This window comes from Dinoponera quadriceps, unplaced genomic scaffold, assembly GCF_001313825.1.
Source record: "Dinoponera quadriceps isolate SergipeBrazil2010 unplaced genomic scaffold, ASM131382v1 scaffold1069, whole genome shotgun sequence".
Classification (NCBI taxonomy): Eukaryota; Metazoa; Arthropoda; class Insecta; order Hymenoptera; family Formicidae; genus Dinoponera; species Dinoponera quadriceps.
Window position 1 is genome coordinate 336,171 of NW_014555200.1, and position 16,082 is coordinate 352,252.

A 16,082-nucleotide genomic window follows, 5' to 3' on the forward strand; every position below is an offset into this window, starting at 1 on the left:
GCTGTGAGTATCAACAAAAAGCGTCAGACGTCTCTTATCATGCGGATTTATACTCGCGTCTGAGTACCAAGCGGAAGCGAAAGTAAAACGGTGATTGTGCATGTTATTTGAACAAACGAGAAAAGTATAGAGCTGTGATAATCGGGCCACATCTGACGATAGGCCGGCGAAACTCATAGAGAAGATCAAGTTTCGGATAGATCGGTGGCTCCGTAATATGCACGAGAGACACGGGTAAGCTTTGTACGGTGAAGAAATGTGAGATTTTGTGGTCTGTATGCTCGGTCACGAAAGAGTTGCAACATTTTTTTTACAAATTTCGGAACTATATTTTTAAAGGCTTAAAGAAATCCAGGTTTTTTCGATTTTTTTTCTTTTTGTATTTTTCCGCGGATAAATGAAAACAAAATTGAAAGAACCGAATTTTCCTACGGATTTATTCAGTTTCTTTTCGAGTGAAAATGGAAAAAACAGTTCTTTTTCTATATTCGGAATATATCTTGTGTCCAATAGCAGAATTTGTTTTTTGTTATTCCCAAGAGATACATTTTCCTTTGGATGCATTGTGAAACTCGTCGAAAAAAATGTTGTCAACCTTTTTGCGACGAACTGTATATGGAACGAACAAATAAGAAACGGATAGCGGATATAAACTTGGGAGGAAAAAATTTCTATATGTCTATATGTAGAAATAAATATATACATATATATATATATATACATATGTCATCATTTCATATATAATTATATGTAATTATATCTAATTATATAAGGAAAATATTGGATCGTTATTTCAATTTAGAAAATGTGTAGAAACAGAATGTTTCGGACCGATTTGCTCATAAGGTGGCAAAAAAAGTTAGTGCGCGTTCATACGCAAATATATTACACGTTCGTTGTTTGTTTGTGATTTATTTGTTTAGATAAACCCACTTTGAAACACTCAAATCTGAATTTAAAATAGAATCTGAGTTTTTCAGTTGAATCATAAGATATATGTTGTATCAATAATTTCAACTCGATTGAGAAACGTCGAAACTCAAATCTGGATAACTCGCTCGAGACAACATTTCAAATAACAACTATTAATACGGACCTTAGAGTTTGGTCTGAGTTTCTCTATTAAAAGATATATGACATTATATTTCGTAATCATGATTCCACTGAAAAATTCATATCCGGCTCTCAATTTCAATTTATCTCATTCGACGAAAGTAATTGTTCTTAATACGGGATTATGTGATTGCCTCACCCAAGGTCATCCTCATGCTTCCGTGAAATAAAAACTTCTCTATGACTACGAATTGTCGATACTTTCATATCTGAGCGAGATTGAACGATGAGAAAGCAGATAGAAAATCGTAAAATCCGTAATTAAACTTCCTCTTGTATAAATGATAACTATTCTCACTAAGTATGAGCATGTATATGGATGTGTTATGTACACGCGTGTCTAGGATAGTTCAAGGTTGCAACGTTTCCTACAAGAGAGATCATCTCGCATTAGCTTGATACAAAAACACCAAGACGGTATGAAAAGTTAACGATGACACGCGGTATTATCAAGAAGCATATCGCTCACTGATATTCCGCAAATTGCGGCGTATCGTAGTAATACAGAATGGAACGAAGGGAAGTCGCTAACGAGATATCGACAATGCACATTCGCTCGAGTCATGCTCTACGGTTATTATCGGTTGTCATGATATTATCGACACCGAAATGAAAGCTTACGCGATAGACAAATGAGAATCTCTCGCGCGAAGACGAAAATCGGCTATTAATATTACGAGAACGGCGAGAGAAAGAAGTGATTTACAACCGATGTCACGTTCCGTGAATTTACACGGAGCGTTATCTCGACTAAACAGTACTATCAGTCTCAATAAAATATTTAATATATGTCATACCGATAAGCATAAATCATTTCTCGCGGCCGTTATGTATCGTAAATCCTATCGCAAATTGTTCGCTAAGCTGGAGAAAGAAAGATTCACCAAGAGAGATTTGTCTCTTCGGAATTTCCTTGGCAGTAATGATTGATTTCTTTTTTCTTCTCTGCTATCGTCACATCGTAGAATTAACTTCGTAACTAAAATAATCTTGCAACTAATATCATTTTTACTAGTAGGATTTCGTAAGAAATTTTCTAACTGAAAGCATCAACGACAGTAATGGCAGTAACGAGAATATCTAAGAACAAATATGACCGTAAGCCCAAATGGAGATTGAAGTGGTAAGATACGTATCGCGTGATGTCGATGAAAGACCGCGATCGTCGATTCGGCGACGATAGCGGACACGTTACGTGATGAAAATAAAAGCGGGCATGTGGAGACAGTATGGCATACCTGTTAAAAATTTCCACGTGGATCCCCCAGGTGTTCTTTGTTATTGAATTAGTGTATACTTTCGGAACTTAAGAGAAAACAGATATGTAGTTGTGACTTCGTGTGGAAAAGAGGAAAATAGAGTTAGTGTAGGTAGTTCAATTATAAGAATAGACCACATACAGGATATTAAAAATCCTTATAGTAATTCACGTGGTGTATGAAAATTCATATAGAAATCTACATAGATTATTATCTAGGTGGATTTTTAGCGCAAATTCCCATACAGTAAAAGCATTTTGTTCAAATCGGTCCTTGTTCAAATTATTGTGTCAAATTTTTAACATACCCTTGTATTAATTTAACATATTATATTTATATTACCTCAATATTTTGTATCGAGTCGATGTTCAATATATGTGTAAGTGCGTTAAAATAACACATTTTGTGCTTCAGTGTCGACTTTAACATGTGGACATTAATTTTATACTTTAATTTTTGACATAATATTTGTATTACTTTTTAACATATTCATCTTGTATTACATTAATATAAAAAACTTGTGTTTGAGATATGTGAAATTGAACTCAAAATGTTTTATGCGAGGAGTAATCCGTATGGATTTCCACTTGTTTTTTTTTTTTTCTTATCAACAGGGATGTGACCTCCGCACGACGATGACCCGTGCGAAACGTACAGTCAGCGCGATTGCAAAAGGCGGCCGCTGAATCGCAGACTTCGCGCGGCGTTCCAGCAAAGACGTCCGAAGCTCGCTCGTTCGGGTCAAAGCTTACATACACCACGTTTGCCGAGGTATCGACTTTTGCTGCCTGGAAACAGACCACGTTCACTATTGTCTTAAAGTCGTGCCGCGAGAAGTCGATAGATAGATTTCCCTCCGCTCTCCAAAGCGCGACACTTGACTCGCGACTCTCATTACCAAGGAAAATGTACACGCCGCTAAATATATATAGTTCCAATTCACATCATATGTGGGAACTAGACTTTCCAAGTGCGACGTTGCTTCCTCGTACGTAAATAATTAACGGGGACTTGCACGCGGCGCGAAATCAATCTCCGCTCATCGTGAGCGGTAATGTCGAATCGGTATTCGCAAATATTGACGGATCATCGTCGAGCCGAATGCCACCGTATGATCGTCTCGCGAGCTACTATAATATAAATTAGAAATCGATCGGCTCCTCGATGGAAAATTGCCGGATACACGCCGTCCCGCGAGACGTCGAGCCTCGACTTCGCGCCTCGTTCGCGACTTCGTTATCGCTTCGAGCGCGATATCACCGCAGCCCGTAATTTAACGTCTTTGCTACGGAAGTGGGACTTAGCCACGAAACTGAGGTCGATCGTACATAAAATATGAACGCCCTGCGAAACACCACATGTCGCAACGTGTAGAGAGAAGCCCGTCCTGCGACAATCCAGTACGCACAATCGTGGAGTATTCGATTCGCGAGGGTCCTTTACCTTAGGTACCTTAGCCGCCTTGGTTCAAGGTCGATTCGTATGTACGCATTCCACGGACATGTATATACACAGAGAAAAAGGTTTTTGCCTCACTAAAGTAAACTATGTTGTTCGATGGAAAAAATAGTATAATTAAAAAAATATATATTCATATATATCAATTCATTTCATTATATATTAAATATCGTTCCATTGGAACAAAAAGAATCCTTAATATTCTTCTAACATAGTGTTATTTCTTTCAAATAATTTATCGTGACAATTATTGTAATGTTTGGATGAAAATACATAAAAAAAAAAATGTTATTTGATATAAAGACATTGTTCGAATAGAAAAACTAAACAATCCTGTTTGTTGAATCAAGCATTCGTTTGTTTGCTCCATTCAAAAAGATAAATTTGTTTCAATTAAAGAAATTTTATTAAATTCAAAGAAATTTTTTTTCTGTGTATATACGTGTAACAAGATATATCCAATACGTTTTCCCGCTAAAACGGATACGAAAGAGAAAATTCGGCGGAAAATTAAAAAGAGGAAAATCTGCTCAATCTTGGATCTATAATCGTAATTTCTAAAATGAGCAATTTCTTTTAACGATTGTTTTCGTTCAAACAAAATGTGAGATTAATCAATACATATGGCCTTATTTACACCGATCCGTTAAGTAGAAACTTTTCATTAACTTAATTTCGAGGCGATGCGTGTGAACGACGATGTATTCAAATGGTACGATATGTCTTGTTGACCCGTATTATATGATGAGTCACAAAAAGATAGCGACACATTTTTTCTTACGAGTATCACAAAGCATCTCGTATCTCATAGAAAAATGTATCTCCTGAAAATGACTAAAAAAAAAATCTTCTATTAGACACGCGATGTGTGTCTCGAAACTTATCAAAATATTGCAACGTTTTAATTATGCCGGCCAATTATATATCGTACCAGTCGTTTACACGCCCCATAAAGCAAGTTAACGTGAAATAGCTTCTTCAGAACGTCATTAAACCCTCATTTGATGTCACTCCGCTGTTTGGGGCATCGTCAATATTAATAATACAATTTAAGGTAATTTAATAGAAAATTCCTATTTAACACGTGTGTATCAAATCGGTGTAAACAAGACTATGAAAATGATCTGAATCGTGAAATTGACTGACAGACATGTGTTCTATCGTTAACGATTTCCAATACCTACGAGACACATTGTCCTTCCGACTACACGAAAGGCTTCATTTAATGACTCCCGCGATATCACTTTAATCTCGTAATTCTCCTAAGTATGTGAAAGCGTGCGCGCAAGGTCAGAGATGGCTTGTTCATGAACCGATGAAATAGGTGGAAAAAGAAGACTCTTAACGAATATTAGCACGGCTTCCCTCAACTTGCCAGTGAGAGAATATCGCTCGGAGTATTAAAGAAAAAAAGAGCATTTTATAGAAAGGAGGACAGTCCCTCAATGATCGGGAAATCGCTACTGCAGGGCTCGCGGAGACCTCGACGCGGTGTCGTGCGACGTCGCGTCGCGCCTTACGCACACAGAGAAAGCACGTGTCGTCAGCACGGCAGCGGCGTCGAGAACGGCGCGCACCCCGAGAGAGCGGCGCGCGTTACCGCGCCGACGAGCGCGATTACCGCATGACGGCGCCACGAGAAACGGCGTCGCGACGCTGTCGTCGGGCGGCGCCGAAACGAGGCGGGGTTACGACGACGACGACGACGACGATGATGAGGAGTGGGCGCGAGTGAGCGAACGAACGAGACGCAGCAGCGCCTCCCTTCCTTGGAATCGGCTTCTCTCAGTCGCGTACGTTCGACCGCCGCTCTCGCGACTCCTTCTCTTTAAAGGCGAGCGCGCGCGTCGGTTTCCCCTCTCTTCTCTGTCATTCATACTTTCTCTCTCTTAACTTTGCGTCCTCCTCGACAGCTTTCCGCTGGGTGTCAGCCGGCCTTTCGCGAAGCGATAAGCCTTACAAGTGAGCGCGCGCGGATGCGAGTGTATGATCTCACGATGTGCGCGCATGTGTGCGTGACACCGTGCCGGTACGAGGCACGGCGCTGTCCGCTGCTGCTCGCCGTTCCGCTTTGACTTCGCACCCCGCCGCCGTCGTCAGTGACACTGACTGAAGTTACGACACCGCATGGCTGCCGCGGAGACACCTCGGAGCCGGCTGCGGAGAGGTGCGACGTCGTGACGCTGCCGCGTCGTCGCGACGCTTTCAATCCTGCCCTGCAGTGAGTGAGCGGTCGGATTTGTGTGTGTGTGTGTGTGTGTGTGCGCGCGCGACTACTGCCACATTACCGCGCTCTTTAACAGTGGATCGTCGTTACAGGTACGTCTCTCTTCGAATACGCTCGTCACTCACGTGCGAGAGACGCGAATTCGTGCTTGCTTGGGCGCGCGTGGGTAGGTGAATAGGTGGTACGGGCGAGCGTGCGTGGTGAAGGCTTTTAAAAAGTTCCGTAGGAAGAAATAGAATTACGCGTTGGGGGAATGAAATTAAGCTCCCGCTTTTAGCGCCCGCGGCATTAAACGGGACGCGCTCGAGAAAGCTCCGTGCGCTTCCAGAGTTCCCGAACTAGGTTGCACCTTTTACCGTTGGAGACACGTATGTAACTTTGCGTGTTCAAGAAAAAGGAACGTAGTTGCCGCCCTAGTTCAGGAACAGAAAATAGATCTCGGATTTTCACTTAGTGACACAAGCATCATCTTATCGTTTGATACCGAACAAAGGTTCATATTCTCTTTTTTATCGATAAAGATTCCTCAAATATGACATAAAGTGGTTTCACTTTTGGGGACATTTTATCGATACAAGAGAGATTAGAATACGAGTCATGACGCTTGTGTCAGTTGTTAAGGGCCGATTGTTCCAACTTCTCGGTAAGACTGACCGACAAGTACCTGTTAGGCGAACATCAATGACTATTGTTGATTGGTCTGTCCAATAGGTCGGGTAAATCTTACCAAGAACAATCGGCTTTAAGCACCCACAGCGCGCATTCAGATCGCTTTGCGAGCGGATTTAAGATCGCTATTATTCCGCTCGCGTTTGCATGCGAAATGTCAATTCCCGTCCCGATGAAGTATCACATGTCATATGCGGCAATGTCTCAAGAATCGGACGAGTCATACGTATAAACAACTCGTGATGAATGCATGCGAATGCTATGTACACACACACGCATACGCTGACCATTAGGTATTGGCAAAAGGCGTGCACGCACGTGTATGTGCGCGCCTGTATTTAAATTGAATCCTAACGAGAAGCATGCGGTTTTTTGCCGCACGGCGAGAGAAAGAGAGAAATGATAGATACATTTGTTACTTCAGCGTTATAATGCCAAGAAAGGGACTTCGTTTACAAGAAAACATTTCTTAACCGCACTCATCCATCCATACTTGTATTCTAATATCATAGCAGTTGCAGTCTGTCAATTTCACAATTTGTATTTCCATTTTTCTACTTATTATTATTAACTGCTTTATCACAGTCATTTTACTTTTTTACCTTGTTTTATCTAGCAAGAAATCATCAACGCCACGTTACTACAATACTTTTTGTAACATTTTCAAATATGTAGTTCTTAATGTTATATACGACGTTATTGTTAACAATATTTGACCTAAAAATTAAAAATAATATTTATACATTATGATATCAACAGTCAGGAATATTATCAAGTAATAATTTGCAAAAATTTCTAATATGTCAAAATACTTATAAAATTCACATAAAATCAGCGTTTCAAAAGATTCATTTAATGTTTCTTGCTTACTGGCTAACTTACACCGCATTGTATTGCTACTTCCCGACTCCTTTACATTTCTATCATAATCCAACTTTTTCACATTCATGTATTAATTTTCATTCCTGTTTTTCTTTTTGATTTTCCTCAACCTTTGGACCCTAAGACGGAAAGAGAGGTTTTTCAAATGCGAAGCACACGCGACTCGCATATCGGCGCAAATACACACGTGCACACGCCTTTGAGCCGCGGGAATTTAAGATGCGCGTATTCGCGGCGCGTACAATGTCGCGGAGATTGCAATCCGTTGTATCAAACGAGATCCTTCTGATTCGTCGCCTCGTTCTCACTTTGATCTTGCTTTTCGCGTGAAACGTCGATCGCATCACAGCAACGTTGCGGTTTTTCTTCTTCCGTTCTATCTCTCCCGTGTTCGATAGATGTCACACCGGTAATTCGTGCTGGAGAAGGAAAGAAAAAACAAGTCGCCGCATTAGCATCGAGAGATTTATAGTTAACGTTATTTACAGAAGACTCCACTAATGCTGTCCCGTTCCTTAGGCATAGTAACATTGAAACTGGTTAGTCACGTTATTTTTCAATACTTGTGCAGCACGATAACGATGTTTGAGGGCATCATTGCCGATTTGCCGAATAACCAAATGTTGTGATGCACGAATATTCGCATATAACGCGCCTAATTGGAAGTCTTCGTAGTCGCCATACCTAGGGAATGGGACTGCGTTTTCATATAGTAGAAATGCTCGAAGGACATTCTAGGAACGTCCCAGAGATATTCGAATATTCCCGGGACGTTCCTAGGATGTCTATTGAACATTTGTGCTATATAGGATCAAGTCGTAAGTGGATACGTGGGGGTCAAATTGACCCACAGACGCATGAGTGAATGAACGTTTCTCCGTTTCGCTTTTGTCCGCGACACTGACATTTTAGCTGATTTGCCTTCACACTTGGATTTAGCGAAGTAGCGTTAATAACATTCGAAAATCTCGGCTGTAAACAGCAGTTATCTTATTCGTCAAAAAGTCACGCGCTCACTTACGGGTTAATGGAGTACAGCCGGCGGATTGAAAGTTGCAACCCCCCCCCCCCCTTTTTTTTAACAAGTTTCGCAACATATCTCGTGTGTCCAATCGGAGAATTTGATTTTTAGCAATTCTCAGGAGACTTTTGAATACGAAATGTATTAGGAAATTTACCGGAAAAATAATGTTACAATTTGTAATCTTCCAACTGTATATTGGTTTTTCGAAACGGTTTGAACACTTTTTCTCAGTGCGGTTCGAAACTGATAGTCCAACTTGTTTTTTTTTATTAATTTTCAGAAGTTACGTTCTCTCATTGAACCATCGATTGCGTTTTGAATTGCATCGAGAAAAAAAAGTGTTCAAACCAGTTTCGAAAGCCAGTGCATAATATAAAAAAAACTATAGAATGCGACACGCATGTCGTATAAAATCGACATCGCTCGGGTGATCAAGCGCACAACCGCGATAAGCTAAGCGTCGTGAAAAGAGCGAGCTGCGGGCAGGCAGGCAAGCGAGCGCGCGCCTATATGGCGCGACAATGAATTTCGCGTGCGGATGATGACGTCGCGCGATATGTTGTAGTAGTCGATGTCGTCGTCGTATGGCGTAGAGAATTGATCGGTTACGTTGTGTCGTGCGAGAGCCTTTAACCTCTTCGCCTCCGTTTAATTACCGGCACGCGATCGTCCGCCAGCAGGGCGCATTAAAAAGCGCCAGTCTAATTCGAAAATCCGTTTGGCCGCAATTCGCGCCGGTGCACGCTCAGTTCCTCTTCGGCGCGAGTAATTCGAAGAACATCAGTCAGCCAGCCGGCCCGTAATAACACGTCTCGCTTCTTTCGCGCTGCACAAATCGTTTTCTCTCCCTTCGTCGTGAGTCATTTTGCCCCACGGTGGTTTCGCCTGCCACGACGCCGTTCCGTCTGCAACCGATACGCGTACGGAGGATAAAACATCTCCTTGTTTTTTTTTTTCTTTCACGGGATGATTCTACCGTATTGACACGTTGAGTCGCCGGTAACCGCTACTACGCTATCGAGTCACCCGCTCAGTTACGTGAAAAGTATAAAGGTAATTATACGTGTAAAGTGTGTAATTAATTGAAACAGGTCATACGGCTGATAAAACGAGACGAAAGATGTATGTGTTTCTCAAATTACAAATGTAGTTAGGGAATGTAATCGTCGACAAAAATTGCCGGCAGATATTTCCGATCATCACACACAATCACAGAAGTAGTTTTCGCGTCGGACAATGAACGCGTCGGAGAGGAGAAAAGTTGTCCCATGAAGCATTCGGCCGGGTAGAGTGAAAAGAACGTGTATGTACGCGCGGAGGAACATCGTTTCTCGCGGATTCTCGCTAATCAACAGAATATTCACATAGCACGTTAACGTGTAGGAAGCGCGCTCGTCGGGTCGCGTCGATCTACGTGAACGGCACGCGATACTTCGCGGGCGGAGACATAATGTTTCGCAGTTCCGTGTAAGTGCAAAATTAACCCACTTTATGACTCGCGAGCAATCTGAAATCGCAGTCCGCGCGCATATTACGTTCGCATTCATTCAATGTATCGACCCGGCCAATAATTGCGAATCGCCCGCTATCGCGATTCCATCTGTCCAGCGCGCAATTACGGCGGGAATGTTGCGTGCGGGCCGACAGAATTCGGGCGAGATATCAATTTCCGCAACGGCTGTAGATACAGAGAGAGAGAGAGAGAGAGAGACATTGTGCCGATAGTTCGCGGGCACATTTTGCGCTCGTGCTGAAATCGGTCCTTTTCCATTTCATCTCTAACGTGTGTTAATTCAACATATCATGTTTATGTTGCCTCAATATTTTGTGCCTAGTCGATATTCAACGTGTATAAATATTAAAATAACACACTTTGTACCTCAGTGTCGATCGACATGATTATTTTGTGTTATTTTTCGACGCATTTACTCCGTGTTAACACAAAAATTTGTCCGGAACATACAAAATGTGTGTTAAATTTAACGCGAAATTTTTTACTGTTTATGCGCGCGTATCTCTATCTACAGTTTCGAAATTCGAAGGTGAGAAATTACGCATGGATGCTACGATGATGTAAATCACCGTAGGATGAAACACACACATCAGAAAGGGCGGGCGATCCTCCTCTTCACACGAGTGTTCGTTCGATTGCAGGTGCTCGTTGCAGCGTCCGACATCGCGGGCGACCACGTGGGGAAACAAACGATTCTAAATTTTCGCGTCAGGATATAATGCGCGAACTGACAGTTTGCGATTTTGTCGGGCAAGTCGCTTCTTGCGCGCGTGAGAGAAGAAGACGAATGTGATAATTATTTCGGCGTGGCCGATTCTCTCGCGGGCGTTCGGACGTGCTTTCGATGCCGGCGGCGAGACGATCCCGAAACGCAATCGAATCTTGAAAGGGGGAGGAAGGAACGAATATTGTTCGTGTCACGGCTACCCGCTCGAATATGGAGGACATGAAAGTGCCGAACCTGGGTCAGGCCGCTTCGGCCGCGTGCTCTATGGCGTCCAATTTCTTGGCACCGGTGAAGACCGAGCGCCAAATCTACGAAAACTCGATGCTCGAGGACGATCCCAATGCCAACTCGGTAGTATCGACCTCTCAAGAGGACAGGACTGTGCCTAGATGGGGCCCGAATCACAAAGGCGCTCAGGAACTCGCGAATCTCTACAGCACCGGTATATACGCGTGAATTTTCGTTTGAAAGAAATCGAAATGGAAATTACGTAAGAGATTTAATTAACTAAAGGGAAAGTCAATTTTGAAACGCTGTTCGCGTATACGTTGATTATTTGAATGCGTGTAAACTTTTCTTCGCTCACTGAGCTCTTGTATTTAATTGGTATATATTTTTAAAACTAAGAAAATATGCACGGAAAAACGATTCCGGTTGTACTTACCGGAAATGAAACAAACAGATGCGCTTTGAAGGAAACAGAATTTCTGGTTCTTATAACCCAAATTCTGCGATTCTTATGGCTAGAAATTCTGTTTCCTTCAACTAAAACTGCATTTGATTAACGCAACCAAACTTTTTTTTTGCCATCAAATGTAAGAGCTCACTGGGCGCTCGGTAAGCGGTTGTAATACTGGACGCGTCCAACGTGAAACTCTCGATATTTATTTCCAACGAAATTTCCAAAAACTCGTCATACTAACGAAGAGAACGACTGCTAACTTTGTTAAATTTAATGACGAATGTATATGTGACAAACGACATCGTTCTCTTATAGGAAAGAGGACACAAGAGTGCATCTGTGTGGGGATTTGCATTACCCTGATAGCCGTGAACTCTATCTTCGTGCTCATCAGGTTACGACCGGAAAATCTGAGTTCCATAGCAATGGCAGCATTGTGCGGCATCATTACGGCTGATTTTGGCTCCGGTTTGGTTCATTGGGCGGCCGACACTTGGGGATCGGTGGAGCTGCCGATCCTGGGGAAGGTGAGGTTCGCCTGTAACAGAGACGACTTGTTAACTTACAAATGTCATTTCCCCTGCAGAATTTCCTGAGGCCGTTTCGCGAGCATCACATAGACCCGACGAGCATAACGCGACACGACTTCATCGAGACCAACGGCGATAATTTCATGGTCACGATACCGGTCCTGTCGAAGCTCACGTGGGACTTTCTGACGTTACCCGAAGCGGACATGCAGCAAAAGTTCGTCTGGACGTGTTATTGGTTCCTACTCGCGATTTTTGTCGCGATGACCAATCAGGTGAGCATCTAATAAATGATAAATCGTTAGCAAAATGAAGAACTACTCGGAGAAAATTGATTAAGTATTCTGGGAATATTTGATTCCTCGCATCGTCAAACATCTCGACGGAATTGTTTTCTAACGTCTATTTCGTAACTTTTCACGATGTCGCTGCGCAGATATAATAGGAAAACAGCGCAGAGTTGCCGAGTAGGGTTACGGCTTTAATTTAACTAAACAGCAGCAAATCTACGGGATCTCCGACATATTTACTTTCGTGTAATTGAGGAATGATGAACGATCGTGTGTTTTGCAGATACACAAGTGGTCGCACACGTACTTCGGACTGCCTGCCTGGGTGATTTGGCTTCAAGAGCATAGGGTTATCTTGCCAAGAAAGCATCATCGGGTGCATCATGTCGCGCCTCATGAGACTTATTTCTGCATCACCACAGGATGGTTGAACTGGCCTTTAGAGAAACTACACTTCTGGTACATCATGGAGGTGATCATCGAGGGTGTCACCGGTTGCAAACCCAGGGCCGACGATCTGAAATGGGCGCAGAAACGCTCTTGAGAATTAATAATCGTTCTGCTCTCGTTGTACATTTTGTTGTACGATCGGGATATTTAACATACAGCCAAACGTTGGAATACGAAACCACGAATGACGAGATACGACGAGATAGAAATTAAGCGGAGTATCTGTTTGGGCAATAGTAAAAGGCTTGCAACACGGAATCCTTGATGTTTCGAGAGAAAGAGGTGTTACAAGAAGTATATACACGCATACATACATACATATATATATATATATATATATATATATATATATATNCTCTAAACTCTAATACTACGAGGCCTTTTGTGAAGACAGGTAACGTGTGTAAAGATAAGCATTATTCGATATGCTTTGAAAGTTTACACGTTTTTAATACGTACGCGCAATAATACATGTATATACATACATTACGAATAAGGAGACAAACGCGTAAATCTAGAATCACGCTTGCGAAATCCGACGACACTGTCGACACGCCATGTTGATAACGTCTCTACGTATACCGCACAAATCATCGATTGCACAAATCTGAGATCACATTTTAACACGCGACATTCAATATACACGGTGAACATCAGGCGATAAAGGAGAGTCCGGGACATCTGATAGTTTGACAGCGCTAAATGCATTTTCTAACGTGTGGCTAAACGAATGAGACGTGAACATAAACAATAATAATATTTACGATAAATATACGCGCATATTTGTATATATGTGATTTCTGCATATACGTACAATATATAATAATACATGTATATACATACGTACATGTGTAATTATGCGCCCTGAATGAACGTAGATTCAAAGATTGCTGAATCAGTCTGTACAAAGCCGTCTATGCAGAATACCGTCGACGAGAGGACCCGATAAGTTAACTCATCTTTCTTGCGCGATTGTAACGTCCGATTATTAACGCTTCGGTTGCATCTCTCACCAGTAGAACTGAATTCCCTGAACCTCCTGAAGCATCTGAAATTAATCAAAATGTTTTTCGCGCATATTATATACTAGAGCTAACGTTGCCAGTTTCAATTGAATTAATCGGAATAAAAGTCACAAGGGGTGCTAAACGTAAGAAGATCTTAGGTTCAGGGACCAAAGAACAAGAACAAGATTATTGCTGTATGTAAGCGCTCTGAAAAACGCTTGGTTTGATTTAGATAAGATACGATTCGGTGCAACGTGTCCGATGACGACGAGTCGTCAACTATAACGATCTTTTCGCACAACTGCAAACGCTTTTTTTCTTTCTCTTAGTTAACAGTGTGTGAACTGCATCACGCATGCAGAGTTACTATAACCTATGTTCCTCACACGACACAAGTCAGTAATAATACGTCTTTTCAACGAAATTATAATTGTAAGGACTCTCGCAGTTATAACTGTAATTACTGTAATCATTGTTATTGTTGTTGTTATTGTTACTAGAGACAAAGTATAAATTTTAAACGAGACTCATCAGGTGACGCCAAATTCAAGGCTTTTATTATCGTTTAACATCGCTGTGAAACCTTAGAGAGACGCGAAGAGACGAATTTACTTATTTATTTATTTACGCATAAATTTGGTTAAAGTGCGAGATGTGATACATACGGTCAGTCACGAAAAGGTCGCGACAGTTTTTTTTTTTATTTTTTATCAATTTCGCAACACATCCGATATGAGAATTTGCTTTTTAGTCATTCTCAGGAGATACATTCTTCTATTGGGCACAAGATGCGTTGCAAGACTCGTCGAAGGGAAAGTGTTGCAACCTTTTGTGACTAACCATACACTTCTGTTCCTGTCTTGAATTTCAAATAGCGTTTTGTTCGAGACGTGACTCCCATGTAACCGGCTCTAGATAAGAATGCGAAGTGATTAGAAATATACGCCGAGTGAGGAGGCCGTGCGCGTGACGCAAGGAACTCGCGTATAATTCTAAACGAACAGTCAGTAAATTTAACGAATGGATGCAAATACACCTGATTTCGAAGTTGAATTTTTAATGGCGAAACTGCGAGTTGCTACAAAGTGAAAGAGAGGTAGATGCAAATCTGTATATGTATTCTGAATATTTTATATATCCGACATATGTTATCGTGTGGTATAACGGGGAAAAAAAAAAGGAGAAAATGCCAAGAAATACGCTCTACTATGCGCTATTTTCGTACGAACATAATTGCGCGCTCGTTAATCGTACCATACTACGGCTCTAATCTTACAAAACATTTTGCTTCGTCTACTTATTGTCGACTTATTATGTCGATAAGTTTTCCGTCACCTCGGACTAAACTTGCGTCTACCGTACCAAAGGCAAAAGAGAAAAATATTTCTCGGTCGAATAAGTTTTAATTGTATCACTATTGTAATCTCACAGAATGTTACGTTTTATTTGTGCCTTTTTTGCAGTCTCCAAGTCATGTAGCTCACGTCGACTAAGTCTCAGCACAATTGCGTAAACGATAAGGAACAAATTATACGAAACAATCAACGCATCCGCTGCTGCTGAAAGTACAAAGAGAATAAAAGACAAGCCATCGCTTCTAGCCTGTGTGCGTATTGCAACATATTTTGTATTTATGTAACACATATATTTGCATATGTTACCTATGCGCGTATCCTCGTAAGTACCAGATCGGCGACGAGTAACGGTATTTTTATCATGTAATTTTCGCCTTTTTACTTTGGAACCATCGAGACAGACCGTTTCCACATTCCTTCTAGCAATTAATCCGGCGTGAAAACACCAACTAGGCAAGCAAACCTAACAAAGGAACATAAAATTAAAGCGAGTCATATTTATTATTGTATTTTTTTTATGAGACGTATTGTTATACAATACTTGATATTCAGAGCAGTCATAGTAGCAACGAGATAGAAAGAGTAAGAATAAGTTTGTCGCACAGGCAACAAGTGTACGTTGCATAACGGAAACAATGGACTGAGAACTACATCATAAATGAATAATATATACATATATATATCTGTAAAATCTTATCCAACCGTGAAATTTTTAAAGTAAAACGATAGTCGAATAAAACAATGACAAAAGTCGTCTTAATAATTCACCGGAACGCTTTTGATATGATCGAATCGATAACGAAAAAAAAACCTGCATAGCAGGATCGCGTGTAAGCTGTTACAGTGCATGATAAAAAGGAAAAAAAAAATGGGGGATTTATTCTAGCCATTCGTCA

General features: G+C 41.4%; 1 protein-coding gene across 5 annotated transcripts; it reads left to right on the forward strand.

The window, feature by feature from the left end:
* The first annotated feature begins 9 nt into the window (after window positions 1–9).
* Window positions 10–13,163, forward strand: LOC106743498 (transmembrane protein 189). 5 transcript variants are annotated; one of them, XM_014617395.1, is made up of 7 exons: window positions 10–234; window positions 2,987–3,143; window positions 5,744–6,149; window positions 10,787–11,314; window positions 11,870–12,081; window positions 12,141–12,359; window positions 12,658–13,163. In XM_014617395.1, exons 4-7 carry the CDS (start codon window positions 11,083–11,085, stop codon window positions 12,916–12,918), a joined length of 924 nt encoding a protein of 307 aa, XP_014472881.1. In that variant the 5' UTR covers window positions 10–234; window positions 2,987–3,143; window positions 5,744–6,149; window positions 10,787–11,082; the 3' UTR covers window positions 12,919–13,163. The 5 variants fall into 5 exon arrangements, with proteins under 5 accessions (XP_014472881.1, XP_014472882.1, XP_014472880.1 ...); XM_014617396.1 differs by having other exon boundaries at window positions 5,744–6,051; XM_014617394.1 differs by lacking the exon at window positions 5,744–6,149.
* Window positions 13,164–16,082: the final 2,919 nt, after the last annotated feature.

What these genes read in the sequence shown, in the direction of transcription:
- LOC106743498 (XM_014617395.1), top strand. Translation starts at nt 11,083, where the DNA reads ATGGAGGACATGAAAGTGCCGAACCTGGGTCAGGCCGCTTCGGCCGCG. An exon ending in CGCGAATCTCTACAGCACCG is followed by an intron (nt 11,315 to 11,869) that starts GTATATACGCGT and finishes GTTCTCTTATAG; the next exon opens with GAAAGAGGACACAAGAGTGC. An exon ending in TTGTCGCGATGACCAATCAG is followed by an intron (nt 12,360 to 12,657) that starts GTGAGCATCTAA and finishes TGTGTTTTGCAG; the next exon opens with ATACACAAGTGGTCGCACAC.